A 27,030-nucleotide genomic window follows, 5' to 3' on the forward strand; every position below is an offset into this window, starting at 1 on the left:
GGGAGCGGGAACGGGAACGAAAATTGCATGCGTTATTATGGCATTGCAACATATGCCGGGGTTCAGCTAATTTATTTATAAAATTATGAATTTAGATTACACTGTAAATAAAATCTTTAAATTGCACATATTTTGATGTGTTGTAGCTAAAACCGATGTTTCTTACGTCTCACACTTTTTTGTTGTTAAATTGATTTGTTTGTGTATGAAATTCATATACATACATATGTATATGTACATACTATGAATGTATTATACTTATTTTTTATTAATACCTATTTCACTACCAATAATACAATAAATTGGGCTAAATGTAAATTTTTGATGATTTTTTAAATTCCTTTAATTTTTTTGAAAATCACTATTATTTTTACTACTAATAATTTAAAGTTGGCAAGAAAAGTCCATCTTACTAAAATCGTTCAAGTTGGAGTCGGTAAATTTTGATACGACTTCACAGCTCTGGTTAAATATAAAATTACATGATTTGGAAACGGGAATGAGTGTCATTGCAACGCAATAATAATCAATAATCATAATAATAACGCAACAATCATTGCGCCACGCCTACCTCGCACTCGAGTGTACTGACCATTAAGGGCTGTACCACAAACACACAGCGGATGGCCCACGTTAACAAATATATCTATATATATATATATATATATATATATATATATATATATATATATATATATATATATATATATATATATATATATATATATATATATATATATATATATATATATATATATATATATATATATATATATATATATATATATATATATATAATTGAATGTCTGTGGAACAGGAACGAGAACGAGAACGAGTACGGGAACGAGAACGGGAGTGGGAATTGCACGCGTTATTAATTACGGGAATTGCACGCATTGCAACGCATGCCGGGTTCAGCTAGTTATTTATAAAGTATACCAGCTGTTGTTTATCATATTTCCGTGTATGCATATGTTTCATAGTCCGTCGTGAAGACATTTAGGTGTCCCGACATTCAGACACACGAGTGTTCATGGAGACAGAAGCGTTCCATCGCAATCTCTGTGAGCGCCATGTTTCAATTTGAATGCAGCTTATGGATTAGAACCGTTTTTAAGTGCATGTTATGGTACACTTCATGTTTTCTTAATTATGCTTAGCTAGTATCTCGAAGCTCAGTTTGTTCGTTCTACGTAGTGGTGTATGGGTCACTTTTGTGATGTATGGGTAGTGGTGTATGAGCCATTTTCATAAGTACTGTTCATATTAAACGAGCCACTCTTCGTGTATGAATATTTATCGAATTTATTTAGAAAATACACCCGAGGATTTTGATGAAATGGGATAAGTCTGACCTTTTCGGGTTTCTGAAAATTCAGAATATCTCTACACCTTGTCCTTAGTAAAACTCGTTTGAGGGGTTAGAGAGGTTTTGAGGAGTTTCGATTAAAATAATGTTATAGAACAAATGAAACGAAATTATTTATTTTAAATATTCATGTATAATAAAACCGCTTCGAAAATCTTTTTTTTTGTTTGAATTTTTTATAATTTTTTTTTATACCCTCTTGAGGGATTTAAATTTGGGTAAAAGATTATTTATTTATTTAAAATTACTTGGGAGAGGCAGCAAAGCCGATAAACCCAAGGATTTTATCAATTATCATAACAAAAAATACATAAAACAAAATGAGATATAAACGATAATCAAAATAAAATAAAACAAAAACTAAAACTATGTAGAGGAAATAAAATACACCAAAAAAGAAGAAATACAAAAACCCATTCATTTTTTGGAAATCGTCGTGTCTATTGGTTTTAGTTACTAATATTTTACTAATGGTTTTAGTTACCAATATTTCAACCACTCTATTTGAAAATTAGTCAAATTGGTGATAATTCTTTCGATTTTTCTCAAACTAATTTAAATCTATACTTTTATAGGGTTATTAATTACATCAGTGACTGACATTCTTCCCTTTCCAGAAAAATATGTTGAAATATAAAATTTTATTTATTGAAAATTGCGATAATTTTAATAGAAACCATACACCGGACTTTATTTACTGGGCTTTATGTTTATTGGTTATAATTTTTGTAGAAAATCTTGCAATTTGAGATACGTTTGCGGTTCAGACAAAAATTTTCTGTTTATATGTATAACTAGTGTTGTATCCGATGACATATCATCGCATGGGTGTTGGCATATTCATGTGTTTGATTCCCACGCGGTCGGAATTTTTTTCAAACACCTTTTAAATATATTTAATTGTTCAATATGAAAACAAATGGTAAAAACTACCTACCTACAAATAAACAATATAAAACACCGATAGAAAAATTAATTAATTAAATAAATTTTCAATAGATGGCGGTAAATTCTCTGCCAAGCGAAAAATTAGTAGAAATCAGTATATATAGAAGTTTTTTCTTTTGTTATTGGACAATCTTCATATTGTTATGGTCGCTCCCCACCAGATATTTAGTATATATGTATAAATAGAGGGCTACCGACGGTGCACTGTATCCATTTAGTATAGTATCAATTTAACATTGATAAGTGATGTGCCAATCACCATACACCAGCCGGCAGTCCCTCTTCTGCAATCTCAAATAAAGGAAAGTAAAAGCAAACGGAAGGGAGTTATTATTGACAACATCAAATATACAATTTTCCAGTTATTGTATTCGTATATACGTTTTGGCAGTGGTTTATCTGTGATGAACATATGTATGTCGAATCGAAACGACTATTATACATAGTACAGCGAGCTTCATTATATATATGATACATACATACATATGCGTATTATATTACTTATTTGATATAATATATGCAAAACACAAACGGTCATTCACGCGTGCTCTATCAATTTTCAAAACAAAACTATTAAAATAATGCATAAATATAAAGCAATAAGTTTAGTATTTTTATTTCAAATCGATTTTAAACTTAAAATCAACAATTTCAATAATAATTCTTGGCAAAACAATAATTATTTAATGAATTTACCTTACATCCACATCGCTATGAATATATAAATATAAAATATGCCGGATATAGCTAGAGCTATAACCGAGTCATGGGGTGGTCTCTTCTTCCCTCTTTATTACGTGCTGTCGACCGTCTGAAGTGGTCCTAAAACGCGTAGATTACGGAACATTCTATTTCAGGGTCCACCGCAAATCAAACCCAACGACGAAGGGTCCAGCTGGTCGGTGCGGTGGGAGCAACCCTGGATATTTATTAAGGGTCGCGCAACTGGAACGTGCACTCGCACGACTTTAAAATATTTATTTCGGGGTATGGGGGGAAGGGAGGACTCTGGGGCTTAATGGGTCTCACTGATGGTGGAAATTACCCCAGGGTTGCCCCTCGCGAGTGAGGATTAATCAAGTGAGTTTTATGTATGTGTGGATTGGAGCGAGCCCTGTAATTTGCTGGGCCGAAATGATCCGCGTCAACACGTTCGCGGCTAATGTCGTCAATTAACCCGCTAAGCCCCGCTGAGAGACCGGCTCGTGGGGGACCACCCTGTTCCCCTTTCCCTCTGTGGAATGTTCGTGGAATTTATAGAGACATTGTTGCCGCAGTATGTACATCGACGACCATGTCAAAGTTTGTACATTCCGCTTGACGTTCACGCTATGGGAATTTAGTGTACGAGTAGTCCCAACTGTACTGCATACTATCCATCTATGTCTCTTTTTAATTTATTTTACGTCGGAAAATATACTGTGCTTGTTTCTCAAACTGTGTGCCATGAAATTTTTCCAGTGGGTAGTTTAAAATATATTTAAAATATATTATACCTATATGTACCAAATCTACTGGCCTTCTACTATTAAATACAACGATTTGAATCTTCATTCAATTGAAAACTCACATGTAATTCTGAACCTGTCCAAATTAGAGAGGATTATCGCGTCCAAAAATACATGATAATACGACTAATGGTAAGAACACAAAATACGGCACGGCACGCCTAGATAGGCTCCAGCTGTGATCAGGGCCGCGCCTACCATATGTACAAATGTGTGCATATGTAAGAAATGACAGTAAAAAAGAATACATTCCTTAAAAAATACAAAACAAGACATCGTACTTTTTAAAATACATTTAAGTTGTCTTGTTGTATACTTGTGGATTGCTGTTGCAAGTTACAACTTGCAATACACGCGAATTATAATTCGGGGAAATAACGGGATAGCAGGTATAGCTTCGGTCCGCATAGAACTAAGTTTTTTAAGTTCTATTATCTTTTGCGACTGCCAGATGAATTTCTTCAAGGATATTGAGTAGTAGTGGTTGGTCATCGAAAGAACAATGTCCTAGATGTGGGATCGGGGGTAAAAATATTATATTTTCATGAATGAACTTGAAAACGTTCAGTCTCTCTTGTCGTTTGGTCCTGTTCAGAAGTAAACGTTTTGGTTTTCTGTCTTTTTTTATTGTGATTAAAATTTTTAACACTATACCCCGAATTAATATGATTTATACAAATGTTGATAATATTAAAGAGCGGCCGATTTAAGTTTGCACACAGTCGGCTGAAATCCTAGGCACGGTCCTGGCTGTGATAGTATCTTCGTGTCATTATTAATTCGTACGTACTTATTAATTCGACAAGTTTTCCTATATCACTGTTAAACCTATGTCAATACGAGGATAAAATATCATCGAAAACACTCCAGGGGGTGAGTTTCGCCAAGAATTGCGATGGTATATATTAGACGTGTCTTTTAGACGTGCGTCTTTTTTATATGTGCAAAACTATCTAAAAAAAACGCTTGTTTGTATGTTTGCACCTTAAAATTCTTAGAATATACTCAGCTGCTACAGCTTCAACATCAATTTAATATAATAATCGAGCTTTATTTTATTTTATTTTACTCTGCAACCATGTGTGTATGTTAACTTCATCTTCAGTAAATAATTATATTGAAAAAAATAATAATTTACACGTGTTACATTATCAATGTATTACACGGTTGAATGTAAAATAAACCGGATAGTATTAAATTATATTAAAGTGTGCATAGGTATGTTTAAGTGAAAGAGTCTGATTTGTAGATGATGTCAACGATACTCAAAAGTGAAATTGTGAGACGTTTCGAAGCAAACGTCAAATAAAAATGCTCGATGAATTGTAAACGTCAAATTTAAATGCTCGGATAAATCGAAGACCCACTTTTCTCCCTTTTCAGTAAAAAAACTTCAAAGGATCACTCCGATAACTCTCAAATGAATACTTGACAAAAGGTATGTACAGTGAAAATTCTATTCTAGGTACATATAAATGTTTTCTTTATCAGTGATATTTCCCTACAGGTATAAGTCATAAGCAAAAACGAACGATTATTAAGCAAGTATTAAAAACGGGGTCAAGTGAATCTACGACGTTCTTCACATTTCTCTCCTCAAACCACGATTATAATTACATATACTCAACCCTCTTCACCACCAATTCATTATACCAACTATGATAAGTGCAAATTAACATCGTTAACTTGCTTCCCAATTATTTTGCTAGTGAGAAATGTTAATCACCGACTCAACAATCGCAAGTACGTAGCCTCATATATAAGTAGATAATCTGTATAGGAAAATAATGAAGATATACAATACATACAACGAGCTATGCTGATCCATTCTAAAAAGTCCTAATTTCATATCTCCAAGCTCCCAAAATTCACTTTATATGCTTGTGACTCTTTTACACCCACATGCATATGTACATATTAGCCAGCAGCATAGCTCGGTCGTTAAGCTTTTGCCAAAACCGAGAGGCGCCGAGTTCGATCCCATGAGATGACCTCGATTGAAAAGAATTTTTCTGAGTATATGTGTAGTGCTGCTGGTCAGACCTGGATATTTGTGACTCCAGGTCGATCGTTTCCTATCAGAGTTTGCCAATTTGTCTGATTTCATTGTTGAAACGGTTCCCGATTAAATTGGCTAAACATCCTCCTACCTACTATGTCACTACTATTTGAGTATGATTTATGTACAATAAAATGTATGTATGTACAATGCAAAAATGTCTCGTTAATTTGCGAGTTTTCAGTGTCTCGTAATTCGGTGACTTGTGTAATAAAAAATGCTGCATTGTTTGTAATTGGCTAGGAAGGCGCATTGGGGTTTACCTCTAAGCCCTTCCTGGTATAATATGTAATAAAATAAATAAATAAATATAATATAAACTGAGACCATTTGTACTGGTTTTTTGGGTATCTGTCTTGGCAGAATTCTTGGGATGGGCCTGTTTATAAATATTGAAATAGATTTTTTTAATTTACACAAATATACATCCATGATTTTCTAATGTTCATTAACGTTTTTAATAATTCAAGTATTTAGAAACATTCTTTTGAACAATATGTCCTGGTTTTGTCACATAACCTAAATAAATGTAAAATGGTCAGCTTAATATAAACAAACATTGAGAATTGGGTGCATACTACGATCACCGAGCTATTGTAGTACATAGTTGTTTCTTCACTAAATATACTGATAGAGATGTCAGCTAGAATAGTAATAAATATGACCCAAACCAACAGCTGATAGTCGACTATTGCACTTTTTACGTTTTTCAGACAGGATATAGGATAGGATAGGAAATTCAGACAGGATATAGGATAGGATATATGAGCCGTTATATTCGAAAGTGGCGGAAGTCCAATTTTCAATTAAAAAAACATCATTTTTATTTGACTTAATTCACAAATCGCTATCACTTATTTTAATTCGATATGTCCAGAATCCCGGAAAAGCAGAATAAACGTATTATAGGCCACCGGTATTTTTAAATGCTGCTAAACGCAAATCATATTATTTATTGTCTTGTGAAATATTTCTCGAAATTAAGGAAAGTAGACGTATCATATGTAAGTGTAATGAAAGTGGCATAAGTCTAATGCCATTTTCAAATATAATGGCTCATATGTAGTTAAATTTTTATTAAAAATATATATTTAATTTGTATAATAATAAATTTTATTTCTATTGATATACATATGATAACATATTATCGCTAGTTTTGGTTTATGTTTATGTTTACCAAATCACCACTTTTTGGTATATTAACTGATGGTAGTACATCGATGACACACCCAGTGCCAACCGTTACATTGTTCTCTCGAATGGTGAACCGTTGTCCGATGGGCAAAACCATTCCTTGCAATAATGTTAATTCAACAGTGGAGTGCTCTCCGGGAAGAAGCATTTCCCTTCCACTACCTAAAAAAATCAACAATAAATAAAACATAATGTATTCATAGTACTTGCTCTGGATCGATTCCAAGCAGTCAAATAATAATAAAAAGAAAAAATAATAGAACAAAGAATGAAACTATTGAAATGGTTTTACTATACATACTCAAATCAATTCGACAAGTGATATCCCAAGTGGTACTAAATAACTGTTGAATGTAAGCCTTAGATTTTATAGGTTTAGATCTACCACCTTCTTGCTTCGAAAGCAGATAAAATTCAGCTTTGTATCTATTACTAAGATTTGCGCTATTTTCTGCACACAGCACCATCCCGCGTTGAATTTCCTTAAGTTTAATGTTGCGAAGTAATATTCCAACATTGTCACCCGCTTCCGCCTGTAATTAGTAAAGTTCATATATAATTAAATAATCGATAGATAGCGTGTGGAGTGAAAAAGTGAGAATATAATTTGATTTTACATACATGGAATGAGTAGAATTTTAAAAAAATGTTAAATTTTTGACAAAGTTAAAGTATTGAACTACATCTCGCATATAATATATTGCACACATAATATTAAACATATATAACATTACATTTGGTACACTCTTTTTAAATATTTGTATATCGGAGATTGTCGTCTTGATCATATGTCCGAATCCCATCAGATTAACGCGATCATTTTTATTGATAATTCCTTTTTTTAACGTGCCAACAACAACGGAACCTCGTCCAGGTATCGTGAACGAATTATCAATGGGCATAACGAAAGGCGCATCCAAATCTCTAACTGGCGTAGGAATATAATTATCAATTTCATGTAATAACTTTCTTATTGATGGTTCGCCTGAAATTTAAATTTAAAAACACAATACATATAAACTGAAGAACATAATTAAATAACAGAACTAACATCTTACCAAATTTCGAAGTATCTCCCTTTAGAGCGAGCATCGCTGAGCCGACAACGACAGGTGTTTCTATACCATCGAATCCAAAATCGGACAAGAGTTCACGTATTTCAATTTCTATTAATTCTAAAACCTAAACAATATGAATAATATTATTAAAGTATACAAAATGACTCCTGAGACATAATTGTATTATACTAACATCAGAATCGACTAAATCAGCTTTGTTAATGAAAACAACAAGTTTTTCAACACCGAGTTGTTTCGTTAATAGTAAATGTTCTACTGTCTGAGGCATCTGTCCATCGTCCGCTGCAATGACGGCTATCGCACCATCCATCTGTGACGCTCCCGATATCATATTTCTAATAAAATCGCTATGACCTGGACAGTCAGTGTGTGCATAATGTCTATTGGCTGTGCTGTACCCAATGTGACTCGCATTTATCGTAATACCTTTGTACAAAATTATAATATGATATAACTTTGAATGATAAAAGTTAACCTGTAAAATTTAATTTCAGACCTCTCTCTCTTTCTTCCTTAGTCTTATCAATGTTATCATATGAAATATATTGTGCATAGCCGTCTTTTTCTAAGACTTTAGTAATAGCTGCCGTTAAAGACGTCTTGCCATGATCTATGTGTCCTATAGTTCCAATATTGCAATGATTCACAATTGAGCTTTCGTCTTCTTCAGGTAAAGTTGATTTGTATTTTATTTGTGGTAAAAGCTGAATTTTGGTTTGCTTTTCCAGCATGGAAGATGGACAGAATTCACTGAAGGTGACTTTTCGTCGACACCGAACCGTAACGTGTTGAAAAAGATCATGTCTTATCAATTTTATAAGACGTACTGGTAACATTTTCAACATTTTATATATAAACTGACGTTTACTGACATAACCTAATATTGACAGTTTTGTAATTTTGGCCTCAAAGTCATACTTTCATTGCATACACTGGGACAATAGTTTTTCGGTTCGGTGATTACCGGTCACAAATTACTCGTCACAAAGTCACTAAAATCTCTATAACGGAACATCTGGCAGCCGAAAAGTCCATCATACTAACGATAACTATCATAGTAACTAGAACTTGAGTGCCAAATATTGTGTATTCGCGATTTTCATGGCAAAAATTGTCTTTGTGACCACCCCAATGTGACGAATAGTTCAATTACCAGTTTTTCAAGGTTCGGTGATTACTGGTCAAATGTGAACCGGTCACAGGACAACCGGTCGCTCTAGATCGGTCACACATGATCACCCGTCACACTAAAACTGGTCACGAGAAAACTGGTCACACCCTAAAATTGTTATTCACACCTTAAAGGTCTGTTCATACTTAGCAGCACTGCACGGCTTCAGCACAACTCCGTTTCAAATATTTAATTTTATTACATTTCTATTCATATCTACCTACACGTCGCGGTCACGTCACGTTTACAGCACTTTGGCCGAGTGCAAGGCAAAATTGGCTTACTTATACATTACAGGCCATGATGATACGGCGCAATATTGCTTACGTTGTATTGTCGAGTTCTTAGAATATGAATGCATACACGTGCATTCGTAGCTACGCGTCAGAATACAAGTCAGCAAAAATGTTTCGGCGTTTATCGAGCGAAAAATTATGTATAATCGCGTTGTTGTTGAAAGAAGAAGCTCAAGAAGGCAATAAAAAAGCACGGAGGCGTTTTGATGTGCATCCCATGTTTAAAAATAGAAAAACCGAAGGAGAGTTTTGGACACTGTATAAGGAGCTTGTGGATGATGGACAAATTTTTTTTAAATATTTCCGTATGAACCGATAAAATAAATACACAAATCACCAAAAAATCTACAAAATTTAAGGAAGCATTGTCAAAAAGTCATGGTCAGCCCCAAAACCGTGTATATTTCCACGATGGCCAAAAATACGGATACGATACGTTGACGGATGTTGCTGTATGGTATGAACAGGAAATGTCGGGTACTGCTGTAAGCCTGCCGTGGCGTAAACGTGACGGTTGAAATGAACATACCCATACAAAATGTACCAAAGAATACTTTTCGTACGGCTGGATACCTGCTGAAGTCGGTTCGTGCCCACTAGGTATGAACAGACCTTTATAGGGGATGGAACGAATGAGATGACTGGCTGGTTGATGCACATGTGTTTATTTCGACAGCCGAGGAAGAAGTAATGAAAGCAACTCTGAACACGGCTGAGTTGGTCCCAACTCACAGGATGGTAATCGAAACTCGATCATGTCGTAGAGCCGCTACACTCTTCATGGTATTTTTATTGGTAATGAGTCATAAGTCCGAGATTTAGACACAGGTGGTTAACATTGAGCCACATTTTATCGGTGAAAATATTTTTGTTTATTATATTAAAATCTTTTAAAAAGTAGCATCTGACTGTTTAGATATAATAACTTAATTATACACCCCGAGATAAAGCTACAGCTCAAGTCTAATTCGTATATGGTAGGAATTATGAAAATCGAATGGCTGTAAAATGTATTTAATTTAGACTAAAACAAGAAGAAGTGACAGTTCTGTCTTCATGTCTTGATACTCTGATTACCGTTTTGGTGTCTAATCAGGTCAGCTGGAAGTGGTGGCTGATGAAAGATGTGCTGTAGGCTTTGTCTCTGTTATGTACCAGCCTCGTCTTCCATATCCATCCATGACAATCCAAAGCCTCTGGCAGAACGCATTTCAACCTGCTGTGGGCTCCAAGTTGGTTATAGTTACAGCTATCATTGCCATCGTGATATTAAAAGCCAATATTCCACCACTTTTTATTTTTATATTAAAGAATAATAACTATAAGTGGAAACTAGTTTATGATTAAATGAGTTTCTCCAGGTACACCGGTATTCAATTAATTTGGGGTTCCTGGACGCATTAAAAATCAACTGTAAATAGTTACAGTGTATCAAGTTAAACAATATGATAAACGAGAAAACGTCCAGACCAATAGAACTCATTAAATTCATACTGCAATGATTACTTATTACATACTTGGTTCTAAAAGCCCGCGTTTGTAAATCACTGGCACAGTCCACCTCATTATGATGGCATTAGATTCTATTAGCCTATATCGCTGTTGTTTGATGCTCATTTGTTTGCGTATTTTGCAGGTTGAGAGAGATGATGGGCTGCCGGATATAATTTGTATTTCATGTGAAGCCAATCTAAATCGGTTCACCAATTTTAAAAATATTTGCATTAAAAATGACAAAATGGTGAAACATAATTTAGACCATTGCTTGGATTTCAAATGTGAAGAAGTTATATTGGATGATTTAATATGGCAAAATGAGTTAGCTTACGGACATTCATCGACGAGCACATTTAATTCGTCTGTTAATAATAAGGATAATGATGGAGAATTACACGCCCTAGAAGAAGAAACTACTGGGACAAATACACTGGTAGATTTTTAATTTTTATGATATATTTTTTAACACAAAATAGTATAATCGTCATTTCATTTAACAGATGTATGATAATACTGAAGAATTGTTTGAAAGTATTAATATTTCACATGAAGATTTAACAGGAAGTTTAGTTGAAATGTATTCAAACAAATTCGAATTGGATCAACATACAAGTGACCACCAGCATCAACAGCAATGTGATTCAAACGAATACAAGAGGTGTAAAAAATTATCTGTTTCCAAATTCAAATTAAAAGGTCACATGAAATCTCCCATTGGGCCAAAATTATTCAAATGTAACGTTTGTTTAAAATCGTTTACTTTTAAATCTACCCTTACGAAACATTTACAATCTCACACGGGGGAAAAGCCACACAAATGTGACATTTGTTTACGAGCTTTTACTTTCAAATATTCCCTTGTGCTTCATATGAAGGCTCACACCAAGGAAAAACGAAATGATTGCGAAATCTGTTCAAAATCATTCACATGTAAATCATCTCTTATGTCACATTTGAAAAATCATACTGGGAAAACACCTCACCAGTGTAAAATCTGTTCAAAATCATTCACATGTAAATCATCTCTTATGTCACATTTGAAAAATCATACTGGGAAAACACCTCACCAGTGTAAAATCTGTTTAAAATCATATTCTAGTCAATATAACTTGTTGATACATGTGAGAATTCACACTGGGGAAAAACCGCACAAGTGTAACGTTTGCTTAAAATCTTTTATTACAAACAATAATGTACGCAATCATATGAAAACTCACACTAAGGAGAAGCCATTCACATGTGACATTTGTTCAAAATCATATGGTTTCAAATTCACCCTTGTGAATCACATGAAATCTCACTATGGGGAACCATACAAATGTAATATATGTTCAAAAGGATATACTCACAAAATATCCTTAGTGGCACATATGAGGAGTCACACTGGAGAAAAACCGCACCATTGCGAAATCTGTTTAAAATCATTTACTTCCAAGTCATCTTTTGTCTCACATATGAGAATTCACAATGGGATAAAGCCACATAAATGTGAAATCTGTTTGAAATCATTTACTCATAGATCGACCCTAGTGGGTCATATGACAACACACACTAGGGAAAAACCACACAAATGCGAAACTTGTTTAAAGGCATTCTCTCTTAAATCAGCCCTTATGAGTCATATGAGAATTCACACTGGGATAAAACCGCATCAATGTAGAATCTGTTTGAAATCATTCACTCATAAACCTACCCTCGTGGGACATTTGAAAACACATGATGCGGATAAATCTCATGAATGTGAAATATGTTTAAAATCATTTGCACATGAACATCGCTTGTCGTCACATAAAAGAACGCACACTGATGAAAAACTACACAAGTGTGACATTTGTTTGAAATCATTTAAAGCAAAATGTAACTTACATAAACATATGAAAACTCACACCGAGTGATATTTAAATAAAATAACCTCTTCATTAGAAAATCGTACTATTATTTACCTGTAAACCTGTTTTCTACATTTAAAATAGTACACATATTAAGTTTTTATTTTTTATGTTCTTTTTTTACAAGCTTTTTCTGTTTGTTTTTTTAAATTACACTGAGCAACAAAAAAACTACCAGAGCGAAGACATCAATTGTTATGAAGTTTAACCCACTGAATTCGAATATGACAATGATTTTAACTAGCTTGGTCTTGTTTATGAGATTTTTGGTTTTTTGCCTTTTGCGATATGTATCACAAAATCAATATCAATAGATTGGGTTTCTATCTCAATTATTTTTATCTAAAAGTAATAATTCGAGCGGTAAATGATTTCAAAATGAAATTCGATATTTTGTAGTCCCTTTCCTTATTTGAATTATAGACCAATATGATTTTCAATAATGAAATCATTTATATTTTAATTTTCCGATGGTTAATCATCAGGATACATTCATGTACCACTAAACGTGGAATGACAAGTTATGTGAAATAGAATTTCATGTATAATATATGCGACTGAAAAATTGCAATGACAGAAGAAACGCAACTGGGCATATGGGCAGGCATAGACTAGAGTTACCATTTTTTCTGCGGTGAATTGCACATTTTTAAGAAGTTCATCGCAATTTTCTATTTGTTGCTTGAAGTCTTCGGAAGTATTACATATATTCGAAATTGCACCTTATTATAACCATTGCTTTTATGGTATCAATATTCATCTGTGACTTATCTGCTGTCCACAAATTATTGATAATCGAAAAAACTCGTTTGGAAGCCGCATTGATACCAAGTTGCAAAGTGTGAATTCGACAACTTTGTTGAGATGAACACAGGGAATATAATTTTCGTCAAAATGATTGAAAATTTGAATCCATCGCTTATCGATGGGTGTTTTTTCATTATTCCATTGGTGAAATTTTTCAACGTTTACGTATCTTTTCAAATATGAAATTTCGTTATATAATTCATTCTCTGGTACTAGATATTTGTTTTCAGGCAAATTTTTCTTTATGAAAACTATTGTTTCTTCTACGTTGTTCTAATCTACTTGACGTTTCAAAGTAATCCATTTAAAATTAGTAATTTCCTTAAATTGTTTACCCCATAATTCTACGTGTACGCAATGCAATGCCAATAATGCTAGAATAATACCATCAAAATAAAATCTGATTCGTAAGTGAAAATACTATAGAAACTAAATTTATTTTAATAAATTGTGAAATCCGGGACGCAGAGCTGGAATCCAGTACTGTCCCGGAAAATCCCTACGACGAATGGTAACCCTAGCATAAACCTGCTCACACTTGCGATTATTCTGTCGCAATTCTTGGTATAATTAGTCTTAAACCATTGCTTATCATATTTGATAGTGTTTTCGACGTGGAGAAATTGATTTTTGAAATGAAAAAACATCCTGCCCTATATGACAAAAGATTAAAACAATACAGTGATCGCAATATCAGAGAAAAGTTATGGGCTGAAGTTTGCAGTAACGTTATACTTAATTGGAATACATTATCAGCAACTGAAAAAAAAACTGAAGGTATGTACATATATATCTGCATTTATATTTTATAATTATTGTTAAATAAATTTTTGTTCGTCAAATTTACTGAAAAACAAGTTGATATTATATCATGTTGCCACGGCATCGAACCTTACTAAACCTTACTTTCCCTAACTGACATTCAAATAGCTAACTGAAGCCTTTTTACAAGGTTTATTTAGACTGATAACACGCATTTAGTCGTAGATGGAACTACTGCAATATCATCATCTAACTCTGAAACATCTTCCTTGTAAATATATTTTTTTCTTCCTGGATGAGGCACTGGGTCAAACCAGTATTGTCGGAAGATAAAATAAAGGAGAGAAATGTGATGAAATGCAGCAAATATGTTTTTTTTATTGATTCCGGGGGCGTCATTTGGGGGGGGAGGGGCTGGGGTGGGCAGCCAACCCCCCCCCCGCCTAGATTTGAACGGGACTATCCTCTTTGTTTAATGTATTATTATGAATTTGAATTTAAATACTAAACCAACAAAAATAGAATATTGAAATTCTTTAGAACACTGTCAGGTATAAATACGTCGATTTTTCCCAGAAAAAAAATGTTAACTCAAATATGTTTCGTTTTGTTGTTTGTCTTGCTTTCAAAGACATTTTTAAAACTCGTTTATTCTTAAAAATTATTTTTTATACAATAAAAAAAGAAATAGTTAAAATTCATATACATTCATTTTTTTAATATAATATACCTCCCCCCCCCCCCCTAGTAAGTCATTCCTTACTGGTCAAAAATTTTGTCCAGTAAGGAATGATAAAAAAAAATAAAAATATATATATATATATAGAGAGAGAGAAAGGAAAAAAAAAATATATATGTATATATATCCCTTTGTGGTACTTTTTTAGCGAATTTGTAAATCGAGTTTTCGGCCATAAACATATGTACATATATTGTAATATTTATTTAAGTGACCAAATATGTCAATTGACACCCATAGTATTTTTTTAAACAGTGAATCATGCCATTAGCGCTACTGGCATTTTAAGCATGACATCTATAGCGGTCATCCGCAGGGAAAGGGCTAAGGAACTGTTTTCAAACTTTGAAATGAATGTTGATTAACAAAGCCCAGAACCCGCTACCATCATCTGACCACATTGCATAAATTGACAGACATTTATTTTTACTTACAGCAAATATGCATACATGTATGTATATTATTTTACTGACATAAATTCATCTTATTGCAGAAATATCAATTCAAAAGAAATGGAAAAATTTAAAAGATTCTTTTGCAAGAGAAGTTTTAAGTCAACGACATTGTGTATCTGGAAAATCTGTCATAAAAAGAAAAAAATATGAGCATTTTGAATCATTGCTATTTTTGCAACCTTATGTTCAAGACAAAGCCATTAATTGCAATATTGAAACATCTGCGAAAAAGAGCATTCAAGTAAAAAACGAAATCTACGAAGCAAATTCGCCATATTTTAGAAAAAAACCATTAATTAAAGAGCATGTCGATAGTGGCAATATTAAAGCACCTGTGAAAAATAGTGGAACACCTAAAAACATAAATAAAGAAAATTTTGTAAAAGATATGCCCCAAAATCGTATGAAAAAAATATTACCAAAGCCAAACTTTGAAGAGAAAATGCTTGAGATAATTCGGAAGAAACGAGAAGATGATGTTGATGAAGATAAAAAATTCGCTCAAATGTTAATTCCATTGCTCAAAAAGCTTAACAAACAGCAAAAAGGTTACACCAAAATAAACATCTTAAAAATTATGAAAACAGCAAAAAATTTCCATTCACATGTATGTACATAGTAGTTCCAAACGACCAGCCAGATAGCTAGATAACTGACGCCCTTTTCCATAATTTGGACAAATAATACCTGCCTCAAAGAAATCAAGCCATGAAGATTTAACTACAAACTTTTTAAATACCTGAATATATCTATGTACTTTTCTTATATCACATTCATCTTCATTAAAATTAAAAATGAAACTTAATCATTCCTTTTTTTTAATTCTAAAGCAATTATTTAAACTTTCATTTTTATTCATTGTTATCCTCAAAGACACATTCATAATATTTTTATAGAACATTTCATGTATATTAAAAATAAAAATATGCCGGTAGATCATATATTTATGTAGTGTTGGGATTAAACGAAAGGCTGATGTATGGGCTATGGCTGTGAAAGGGTATGTTACGACCGATCGTAGAGGGGGGATGAAAAAGTGGCATAGGGCGCGAAAGGACCGCTATTTTACAGTTAGTAGAAGTTAACCTTCCACTGGGGGCGGTTGGTCGTTAAACCACCGCGTGGTGTCGTTTTAATAAACAACATGACTGAAAACGCACGTGTTTGATCTTCAATTCCACCGCCACATCCCATCGTGGTCCTGAATAGCGTCATCTATTCAGGAATTCCACCCACAATTGGGGGCTCGTCCGGGATTAGGCGGCAGTTTGAAGACCACGTGCTACAATGTATCGGAGGAGGAGGCCGACATCTGGTCGTAGGACGTCGAGAGGGGTTCGGGAGAGGGCGATAGAAGAGCCAGTCGCCAGCCGAGCCAAGCTGACTTTCCAAGACATGGAGGGCGCCGTCCCCATTTTCACCGGAAACGACGACTATCCGGTAGAAAAGTGGGTGGCGCAGATCGAAGAAGTCGCACACTCGGCAGGTTGGGGCAGCATGGAAAAGCTGCTGTTTGGGAAACGCCTGGTCAAGGGGGTGGCCGAGAGGTTCCTGCGCATACAAGATGGGGTCTATTCGTGGGAGAAACTCAAAAGCGCATTACTGGAGGAGTTCGCTCGGATGGTGAGTGGGGCGTCAGTCCACAGGAGGCTGTCCAAGTCGCAGAAAACGTCAGAGGAATCGGTCAACGAGTACTTTTACCGGATGTGGGAGATCGCGAGCGTGGGTTCGATTGAGGATCGTGACCTCATGGAATATGTCATCGACGGGATCCCTGGCAGGTCTTCTATGAAGGGGATGCTGTATGGTGCCCGCAATTTGAAGGAGTTCAGGGACAAGTTGAGCGCCTTCGACGGGCTGGTGGAAAAGGTAAAGGCAGAAGAAGCAACCGTAGCCACAGCCAAAGCAGTGCCCGCACCCTCAACTGGAAGCGGCTGGAGACCCAAGGCGAGGACGCCGGCACTGATCGACACAGGCAGTGAAGACAAACTCGCCGGCGAGAACTTCGTACATCGATGCGGCATCATCACTAGTGAAAGTATTCCTGTGGTAAGAGACCAATGTAACAATTCCGGTGCCATTCGTAGAAAAGCTGCGGAAGGAGTAAGGAGGGCTGATTCGGACTTGAAGGATGGAGAGCAAGAAAAAATCAAAGTGGAACGCGATAAAACGTCAAAACCACGAGTTCCGATCGAGGTTAAGTTGGAACAGAGTCTGCGGAGGGAAAAAGAAGAACGGGCTTCACAAGAGATGTCTGCTCATGCAGAACCCAGCGATTCCTGTTCAAGCGAGGCTGATGGAACATCAAACATGTCACATGGTCAGATGGTGAGGACCCCCTTAGAGCCTCCAGCGTCGCCGTCTCGAGCTCATTTGGACTATTCTTCAGTGCGACCGAGCACAGAAAATCGATCATCAACCACAGATTCAATTAGGATAACGAATGATGAAAGTAAGCATCGCAAACCATGTGGAATAGATGTTTCCAATAATGAAGAGGACGGTGTAGACATGGATGATCGCGGTTTGGACACGGGTGATCGAAGTGAGGACACGGGTAATGGAGGTGTAGACATGAGTGATCGAAGTGAGGACATGGGTAATGGAGGCGTGGACATGGGTGATGGAAGTATGGACGGTGATGGTTTGCATATTGGAAGGCTTTGGGACAACGGAGACATACCGTTTTCAAATAAAGATGAACCGCCCGATGGTCAATTCAGTAAAGGATCTCATGGTCATTCGAAGAATCCTAAAGATGAAGACGAAGAAAATGGGAAACATGAAGAAAAAGATATGGATAAATCACCAGAAGGAATAAGAGACCCAGTCAAAATTTCAACACCAAAGGACAATGTATTCACTTTCAAGCTCGGTCGTAGTCAGATTGATGTTACTTTAATGGAAAATAAAATAAGACCATGGATTAAGAAAGGAGTTTTTGGATATATCGGTGAACCAGGAACGATATTGGTCAACTTCATATGTGGCAAGATACCATATGGAAAGCTGTGGGGCGACGGGAGGTCCATCGCAGACAACATCATCGGACAGCCGCGTGGAATCGCGACTGGCATCGGATAGTGTTTAGGTTGTGCCAATTGAAGTGAAGTGTGTGTCAGTGAATTAGAGAATAAGTGGAGTACCCGGAGGGGTTTTAGTTAAGCCTTACTTGATATTTGATTATTGTTCTATTTTGTTAGTAGTTAAGATTTGAAATATTGTTAATGTTTTATTGATTATTCTAGTGTTTTCATGTTTTGGCGAGTGTTTGGTATGTTGAATAATGTTTTAATTTGGTTACATGCCTAGAAGAATATGAGATAATTGTATTGAAATGTAATTCTAGTGATGTTTTAAAATGTGATTTGTTTCCGATGTAAAGGTGTTAATTTTAATGCTATGTAATTCTTGTAATGATTTTAAAATGTGATTTGTTTCCGATGTGAAGGTGTTGATTTTAATGCTATGTATTTCTTGTAATGATTTTAAATTGCAATTGTGATGATTTATGTGTGACTTTAATTGTGATGATCTGTGTGTAACTTTTTTTGAAGATTGAATTGTATTGAAACGTGAAAAATTGATACGATACTGAAATAAGTTTGAGATTATTGTGGAGTATGTTGAAGACTACTGTGAAGTATGTCTGGGATTATTGAGAAGTATGTCTGAAAATTATGTGTAATATGATTGAGGAATGGCCCGGCAGGTGAGAGAAACCTGAGGGCAGGTTTGTGGTCAGGAAAGGCCGAGTTGTAGTGTTGGGATTAAACGAAAGGCTGATGTATGGGCTATGGCTGTGAAAGGGTATGTTACGACCGATCGTAGAGGGGGGATGAAAAAGTGGCATAGGGCGCGAAAGGACCGCTATTTTACAGTTAGTAGAAGTTAACCTTCCACTGGGGGCGGTTGGTCGTTAAACCACCGCGTGGTGTCGTTTTAATAAACAACATGACTGAAAACGCACGTGTTTGATCTTCAATTCCACCGCCACATCCCATCGTGGTCCTGAATAGCGTCATCTATTCAGGAATTCCACCCACATTTATATATGTTTTTATTTACTACTACAGTTAAGTTATAGTGCCATTACATATATACTCCAGGGCGTCACTATAGCTAGGATATATGTATACATGAAAACACAATTAAAAGATATATAAATAAAAATAAAGTAAATAAAGCATAAAAATTATGTAAAGTAAAGAACAAAAATAATTGAAAAAATAAAAACAATAATAACATGAAATATGAACAAATGAATATAAGAACACATTTATGATCTCAAACTGAACAATTCCTCAACTAGATCAACATATTTTAGTTTTAACAAAAATCTAATTGAGGAGTTTGCCCTGAGCAACAGATGATGAAACTATCAAATTGGTACGTGCCCCAGGAGAAGAAAACAAATTGCAGCATCTAATGTGCCTGAGTTGGCTGTGAACATTGAAGCTCAATTCTGTAAAAAATTAAGGATTGCTCGCCAAACCAACCATATGTAGTTAAGATTTAAATAAAAATATGTAAAATATTAATAGTCGATAAAAATGAATATATTTTTTCATAATAATTTGTCCATGATTACCTTATTTCCTTTTTAAAAATTGATAAGCTTAGACAAAATGTATTCAATGAATTTGGATTTGAATCGACATATACATATATTTCTGGTGAACAATATCAACATTATCTGTACAGATGTGAACAGTGTAACATAATTTTTATCGAAATTCAAGTTCGATGTTCACATGAATTTTCAAATAAGGAAAACAACATGTGACGTTTGCTCAAAATAATTTACTTTTAAGTCATTTGCAATCTCACACTAAGAAAAAAACCGCACAAATCTGATATTTGTCTAGAAGCTTTTACTTTCAAATCATCTCTTGGGGAACATTCTGGGGAAAAAACTCATATTTGATCTGCTATATTTTTGTGATACGATTTAAAAGATGCTCTCTCTATCACTTTTTCAACAAGTGGAAGCTGCGAGGGATGTTTTTTTGGAAAAGTATTTCTTAAATTTTCACTTCCAGCACAATTATATTTTAAACAGTTGAAAATATGACACAAAAATTAAAGGAAATAGCATAAGTTTATATTATATCAATCAAAATGAAAATGTTAAAAAAAATATTTTTTATTGTTTTTTAGATCTCCTCAGTTATAAATTCTCTGGCAAAAAAATCAATGAATCCAGTAAATTTATTATTATTGGTGTTGATGAATTTTATAGTATATATATTAATTATTATTTTGATAGTAATATCTAGTCATTTATACCTAAAGACTATAAACATGAAATATACGTTTATATGGGGAATTCTTTTGTAAACAAATCGAGACTGATTATGTGAAAGATGTTGAAACTCTGAATCGTATGGATAGTGATAGGAAAAAATCATTTATTGTATCTCAATCAATGCCATGAAGTAAGAGGTGATCATAAAAATTGAAAAAAAAAATAAAAACATCTCGTGAAACATTTTTTTTTAAATTGAAACATTTGACTGAAGTTCGAAATGACGATAAAACTAAAATTCAAAATTTGTCCTAAACGGATTTCTTCATCGGGAAGTCTTGCGGTACACGCGAGAAGGTTTATTTAAAGCAAAGGAATTTTCGTTGTCAAAATTGCAATCAATGAATTATTTATCGAAAACTGATTTGAATGCGCTCATGCTAACACACTCCGGTAATAGAACTTCCAGTGCAAAGTCTGTAATAAGTCATATGGAAGGAATGCAACCTCAACGGAGCACAAGAAGATACACAATAATATCGAAAACTATGTATGCCCAATTTGTGACAAAATGTACTTTAAAAGAAGATGAAAGTGCGGTAAACGGGTTACATCCCAAATGTGAATCGCTACTAGGATAACTGCCGCTACGAAAACCGCGCGCGCGGCTCCTGTTGCACGAAAATTCGTCGAATCCTCGCGCAGGAAAATTGCCTTCCAGAAAACTGCCCAAATATTGCTCAACATATGCTTTTTTTATTATTATTAAATATAAAATGACGTTATGAACTAGTATGTCCGTATCAACATGCGAAGTTCATGTCTTGTCGATTATAATAAAAATCTCGTAAAAAAAAGCCTTTACTGAGCAATATTTGGGCAATTTTCTGTACAGCAATTTTCATGCGACGGTTATCCTGGTAGTGATTCACATTTGGGTCTACTACGGTCTACTCCTTTTGACCGATTCAATTTTCTAAATTTGTCATGACAAAAAAGTAAAGTAAAAAAAAAATACACGTATACAAAAAAAATATTTTTTTTTGTATACGTGTATTATATCTTTAATATACGAGAAATATTGTGATCATTCATAGATTTTTAAGCTATTAATACACCTTAAAAATATTTTAAAAACATTTGAAAATCAATTTTTTACTATATTTTTTGATGGTTAATGTTTACGTCATAAAATACGTATTTCACAGTGTTAATTTTTTTTTGTTTATATGTTTTTTATCCATAATATCAAACATTACCGAGTTAAAAGTCATTAAAAAAAACTACATCACTAAAACTTATCAGATAGAAGTCTGTAATACATAAAATAAGAAGAGGTAAGTAATAATCATAATTGAAGTGTGTATTATGTAAATAATACTCTTGTATAATATATTTTATTGCGCATTAGCGATTTATCTAAACAAAAATGGGTGGATTCTGCAGGCACGAAATACAGATAATAATTTTCAGATAGTATAAAAATATTGTATTAAAAAAAGAATGATGTATTTAATACATTATAAAAAGACCTACAAATACGTATTTATTATTATAGCAATTACTTTTTAACTACATACATAAATGGCAAGTCCAGAATACACTATTGGAACAGCCAGCAAGATTGATATTGGAACAGCTTGGTGGTGACGTCAATGCTAACCACTGAGAGGTTGCCGGGTTTTATCCCGTGGGTTGACCTCGATCGAAAAGAATTTATTCCGAGTATTATCTGTAGTGATGCTAGTCAGACTTGGTTATTTGCGACTCCAAGTCAATCGTTTCCTATCAGAGTTTACCAATTTATCTAATTTCATTGTTGAAATGATTACTCATCAATTTGGCACAAACCATCTTACCCATTATGTCACCACTACATATTTGAATATGATTTCAAAATTTAGTATCTATAAAATTTATATATGTTTTTTACAAGTTAAATACCATACATTGATGTCGCTCAGGGGTATTCCGATAACGGCATCGTGGGGGAAATATATAATTGGGTCCATCGGCTTTGCTGCCTTACCCAAAGTATAAAATAAATTTTGAAAATACTTCGAAACTTCTAAATACATACATACACGTATCTAATGCACACACATAAAATATATATTTGTATACATTAGCGAATATATTACACTTAATCTAATCAAGTATTTACATATATACCCAGTGCTGGTTTTAGGGGGGAGCTGGGTCGGGCAGCACCGAATGTGTTAGGGCACTGCTAAATGCACCAAAGGCGCTTTAAGATTTAAAATTAGAGCGCCAAAGGCCCTAAAAATCTTAGATTAAAGTACCAAAGGCGCCTCTACTTTCTGAGCTCAAAAATTTGTACTTGGCAAATTGTATTCATTGGGTGAAGGCGCATTCCTTTTTGAATTATAGATAATTCTACTATGCTTCTCAAAAATATTAGTTTCACATTTCGACGACGCTGCGAAATCTGTAACATCACAAACTTTTCGGTATTTTCCAAAGATTGTTTACACTATTTTCAGCTTCAATATATCGCTGGAAGATTCTAACTGATCACTTGCAATTATATTCCTTGTTATCTGACACACGATGGGAAGCAAAATAGCAAGTGTCAAAGCAGTTCGTTATGAAATTGCTGACGTTCATGATACTTTAATTAATTTATCTGAAACTGAAAGAAATGATCCTGGTGTAGGTCATAAAGCAACCACATTAGCGGGACAATTAAAAAAATTCAGCTTTCTTGTTTCATTAATTGTTTGGTACGGTGTTCTTTTTCAAATAAACGTTGTTTTTAAAGCTTTTCAAGCAAAATATATGGATATCCCCGAATGTGCGGAAATGTAGTTTATTTTTGAATGATTATAGAGAGAACACTTATAAAAAAGCTATAATCACAGCGAAATGACAAATAGAGTCGGTATTTAAACAATTAAAAAAGAATTATACGCGTGATACGGCAATTTGACAAAAATACACAAAACGAGACCGTCGTTTGTCCCGAGAAACAGAGTTCGAGTTTCTTAATCCTTAGATTAAATTAATTTTTAATTATTAGATACAACATTAGTGTCAATGAAAGAAAGATTCGAACAGTTGAACGAATATTCAGAGACGTGGAGGTTTTCTGTATTTGATTATCTACCGGAAAGTGCCGATCTTCAAATTTAGATCACCGCGAATTAATAATCTGATATTATAAGTAATGAACTTTGCGATGAACCTATTAATTTCAAAGCTTTACTTTCAAATAAAGTTCAAGGTAAAATTAATCCACTCATTGTATTAAATTTTATAAAACATCATTATTTACAAGAATTGTATTCGAACATTTGGGTTGCTATGCGAAATTTGCTGACACTGCCTGAAGCTGTACCAAGTGATGAACGTATTTTTTCGAAACTTAAATTGATTAAAACAAATATCCGGTCTACAATGTCACAAAATAGACTTTCGAGTTTTGAAACTCTATCTACTGAAACTTATATCGCTGAAAATCTTTATTTTTCAGCTTTAATTAAAGATTTTCCTGAAAGAAAGTTCACTTCTGAAATATTATTTTATTTATTTATTTTTAAATCCACCTGGGGTTGGGAAACCTTGTTAATTTCTTTGCTGCCGGTTCCAAGCCTGGAAAAAGAAGGATGGTAACCCATTTAAAAAAAAAAAAATCTAGGGAAAATCCGAGGGCGCCATACGGTGTAAGGCCGGCACTGTATATATATACCCCTTGAATACTACGACCCAAACTTTGGCACCACCATATATCATTACCTCTACTCATAACTAGACACCGGATAGTCGCAGTGCTATCCATTGTTCCATTGTTGTAAATCCTTTGTAAAAAAAGGTTCGGCAAACCTTTAACAATGCATTTACAACCTTTGAACAATACGCAGCACCTTCTGGGTCCGGTGACTACTCATAACAATATTGACATACAGCTGAGCAGATTTTAAGTTATTGGACATATATTTTTATTTAAAAACTAAATAATTTTACGACACATTTTATATTTGATATCTCCAATTATATCTAATCTCTCTTTTCTACATAAATTACATATTGGATAGCTGTTCAATCTCTCAAATTACAAGCTTTCGAAAATCAAAATTACCGGTACCAAGTTATTATGAATATCAAAACAAATTATCAAAGCTATGAATATTGAAAATGGCGAATAGCACCAAGGCTTAGTGAAATACAATACTTTAAAATGGGCGTCCTGGGAAACGCCTACCTACATTTGGCGTCGAGTTGCCACTGGTGTCCAACAGCCAGTTGGCTTCTATTATTCATAGTTGAAACACGATGTCGAACTGACTGCACAACCATGATATTGAAACCGCTGCTACTATGCCTGTTAACACTGACAATGTCCTGGACCATGGATGAATCTAAGTACCCTCGACTGATCTCTGAAAATGGAAATCTGATAATAAGACCGGCGAAAAATAGGAACATAACTCTTGATGTGCAATACGGAATGTCTTACATTAATATCGGAGACATTGATCTAATCCATTTACTGACTACGGTACAAACTATTTTAATATAATTATATTTGTGAATTTTTGCATTATTTTTAAGTAATTTGTGAAAACTTCGTGAGCAGGTCAACAAAGCTGCAGAATCAATTGAAACTTTGGAGATATCGCTGAAAGTCGACATTGAAGATAAATATCAACGATTTTCCGATACGATGTCTGGAAGACAAGGTGTTTTACAGAGACTACAAAGGCTGGAGAATAGAAGATCGAACACCACATCTGCGGTATTAATTTTTTTCGAATATCCAATCAGTATAAAATTTAGTATAAGAAATTACAAATAGAGAGTTGTGATTGATAAATGTTTTATAATAGTACATAAATATGTACATATATACATGAGCTTACAATAATTTAGTTATAGCAAAGTTTAAAAGCTATGAGACATTCGGATTGCACATTTGACGAATTTTAATTGCTTGCAATTTAGATCCTTGCAATTTTTTCTAGTAAAATCTATGTTAATATGATACGTATGTATGCTTTTGTTCAAAAGTGCACTTTCATCAAAAATATTAGTAACTTTTCAGTCAAAAAATTTAAATTTCGCCAAAATAAAAGCCTCAAGTTTCTCATAGCAATATTGCACTGGTCCTAAATTGGGGTAAGATGTATTGAGTGCTTAAATTTCAGCAGATTTCTTATGCCAATTTTCCACAATCATGTACTTGTTTCTTCAGTTGATACAAATCAAATTTCAAGCTTATCAGTATAAACGACATAAGTTCATGGTAGTTACACACCCATTATAAAATAGTTAAGGGGGGAGCATTCAAATTTAAAATATAATACATAAAAAACGATCTTGCCAATAGCTGTAGGCCACAAATTATAAAAACTTGTGTATTTTTTTGTATAGATTAAAATGAGAGTTAAAATGAGGATTTGCTGCGATAATAGCGCATTATACTACATTTACACAAGGCTAACTTTTAAGACATTCCACTAAGCCAAGCCAATATTGGTCACGTATAAATAGGCGTTCCGAGACAACGCACGAGACCAATATTGGCGTGGCATAGTGGAATGTCTTGATAACACTGAGCAACAAAAAAAATACAAGAGCGGAAACTAGCCAATCTTTACTAAGTTTGACCCACTAAATTCGAATATGATATTGATTTTTGTTGGTGGGTGATCGTTTACGAGATATGAGCATTTAAAAAAATCCGCGATTTTTACAGTTTTTTGGCTTTTGCGGTCTTTAACTCAAAATTTAGGATTGTTACGCTCAAAGTGAGTATTGTAATCAATAGTCAGATATTTTTCCTATTAATTGTTATATTTCATTGCTTTAAAATACTTCTAATTAATTGTCTAGCGAATTTTAAAAGTCAAAAATATATTTTTTTTACGGATTTTTTTTCCGTGCTATTTTTCATTTATTTGGAATTTTTTTTATTTCACCACGATTTTTATATATATATATATATATATATATATATATATATATATATATATATATATATATATATAT

The 27,030-nt window shown here is 34.0% G+C and overlaps 5 protein-coding genes and 1 long non-coding RNA gene across 7 annotated transcripts in view; 4 read left to right on the top strand and 2 right to left on the bottom strand.

Annotated features, from left to right (window-relative positions):
- Nucleotides 1-27,030, top strand: part of LOC143921171 (uncharacterized) — an 895,047-nt gene that overhangs the window by 716,462 nt on the left and 151,555 nt on the right. The window lies entirely within an intron of this gene.
- The window catches only part of LOC143921164 (uncharacterized), a 754,379-nt gene that overhangs the window by 715,344 nt on the left and 12,005 nt on the right, over nucleotides 1-27,030 (bottom strand). The window lies entirely within an intron of this gene.
- Nucleotides 6,977-9,076, bottom strand: mEFTu2 (mitochondrial translation elongation factor Tu 2). The gene is made up of 6 exons (XM_077444310.1): nucleotides 8,654-9,076; nucleotides 8,330-8,583; nucleotides 8,137-8,260; nucleotides 7,813-8,063; nucleotides 7,380-7,611; nucleotides 6,977-7,240 (listed from the first exon to the last, which is right to left on the bottom strand). The coding sequence occupies exons 1-6, from the start codon at nucleotides 9,000-9,002 to the stop codon at nucleotides 7,035-7,037; spliced, it is 1,416 nt and encodes a 471-aa protein (XP_077300436.1). The 5' UTR covers nucleotides 9,003-9,076; the 3' UTR covers nucleotides 6,977-7,034.
- Nucleotides 10,635-16,720, top strand: LOC143921150 (uncharacterized). Of its 2 annotated transcripts, none has more exons than XM_077444311.1 (5): nucleotides 10,635-10,856; nucleotides 11,261-11,554; nucleotides 11,622-11,779; nucleotides 14,422-14,594; nucleotides 15,812-16,720. In XM_077444311.1, exons 1-5 carry the CDS (start codon nucleotides 10,749-10,751, stop codon nucleotides 16,390-16,392), a joined length of 1,314 nt encoding a protein of 437 aa, XP_077300437.1. In that variant the 5' UTR covers nucleotides 10,635-10,748; the 3' UTR covers nucleotides 16,393-16,720. The 2 variants fall into 2 exon arrangements, with proteins under 2 accessions (XP_077300437.1, XP_077300440.1); XM_077444314.1 differs by having other exon boundaries at nucleotides 10,641-10,856; nucleotides 15,574-16,719.
- LOC143921306 (uncharacterized) lies at nucleotides 11,823-13,038 on the top strand. Its single transcript, XM_077444554.1, has one exon. It carries the CDS (start codon nucleotides 11,823-11,825, stop codon nucleotides 13,014-13,016), a length of 1,194 nt encoding a protein of 397 aa, XP_077300680.1. The 3' UTR covers nucleotides 13,017-13,038.
- The window catches only part of LOC143921127 (cubilin homolog), a 35,696-nt gene continuing 33,950 nt past the window's right edge, over nucleotides 25,285-27,030 (top strand). Inside the window, exons 1-2 of the mRNA XM_077444254.1 lie at nucleotides 25,285-25,540; nucleotides 25,619-25,777. Coding sequence (XP_077300380.1) covers nucleotides 25,337-25,540; nucleotides 25,619-25,777 — 363 coding nt within the window. The 5' untranslated portion in view covers nucleotides 25,285-25,336. The remainder of the gene's footprint in view (nucleotides 25,541-25,618; nucleotides 25,778-27,030) is intronic.

Source organism: Arctopsyche grandis, chromosome 13 (genome assembly GCF_051622035.1).
Source record: "Arctopsyche grandis isolate Sample6627 chromosome 13, ASM5162203v2, whole genome shotgun sequence".
In the NCBI taxonomy this organism is placed as follows: domain Eukaryota; kingdom Metazoa; phylum Arthropoda; class Insecta; order Trichoptera; family Hydropsychidae; genus Arctopsyche; species Arctopsyche grandis.

Bases quoted from the DNA above. Each gene is read 5' to 3' on its own strand.
- mEFTu2 (XM_077444310.1), bottom strand. From the start codon at position 9,002: ATGTTGAAAATGTTACCAGTACGTCTTATAAAATTGATAAGACATGAT. The intron at 8,584-8,653 runs GTCTGAAATTAA...TTTTGTACAAAG, and splicing joins TAAGGAAGAAAGAGAGAGAG to GTATTACGATAAATGCGAGT. The intron at 8,064-8,136 runs GTAAGATGTTAG...TTTAAATTTCAG, and splicing joins GGGAGATACTTCGAAATTTG to GCGAACCATCAATAAGAAAG.
- LOC143921150 (XM_077444311.1), top strand. From the start codon at position 10,749: ATGTGCTGTAGGCTTTGTCTCTGTTATGTACCAGCCTCGTCTTCCATA. The intron at 11,780-14,421 runs GTGTAAAAAATT...CATATTTGATAG, and splicing joins GATTCAAACGAATACAAGAG to TGTTTTCGACGTGGAGAAAT. The intron at 14,595-15,811 runs GTATGTACATAT...ATCTTATTGCAG, and splicing joins AACTGAAAAAAAAACTGAAG to AAATATCAATTCAAAAGAAA.
- LOC143921306 (XM_077444554.1), top strand. From the start codon at position 11,823: ATGAAATCTCCCATTGGGCCAAAATTATTCAAATGTAACGTTTGTTTA.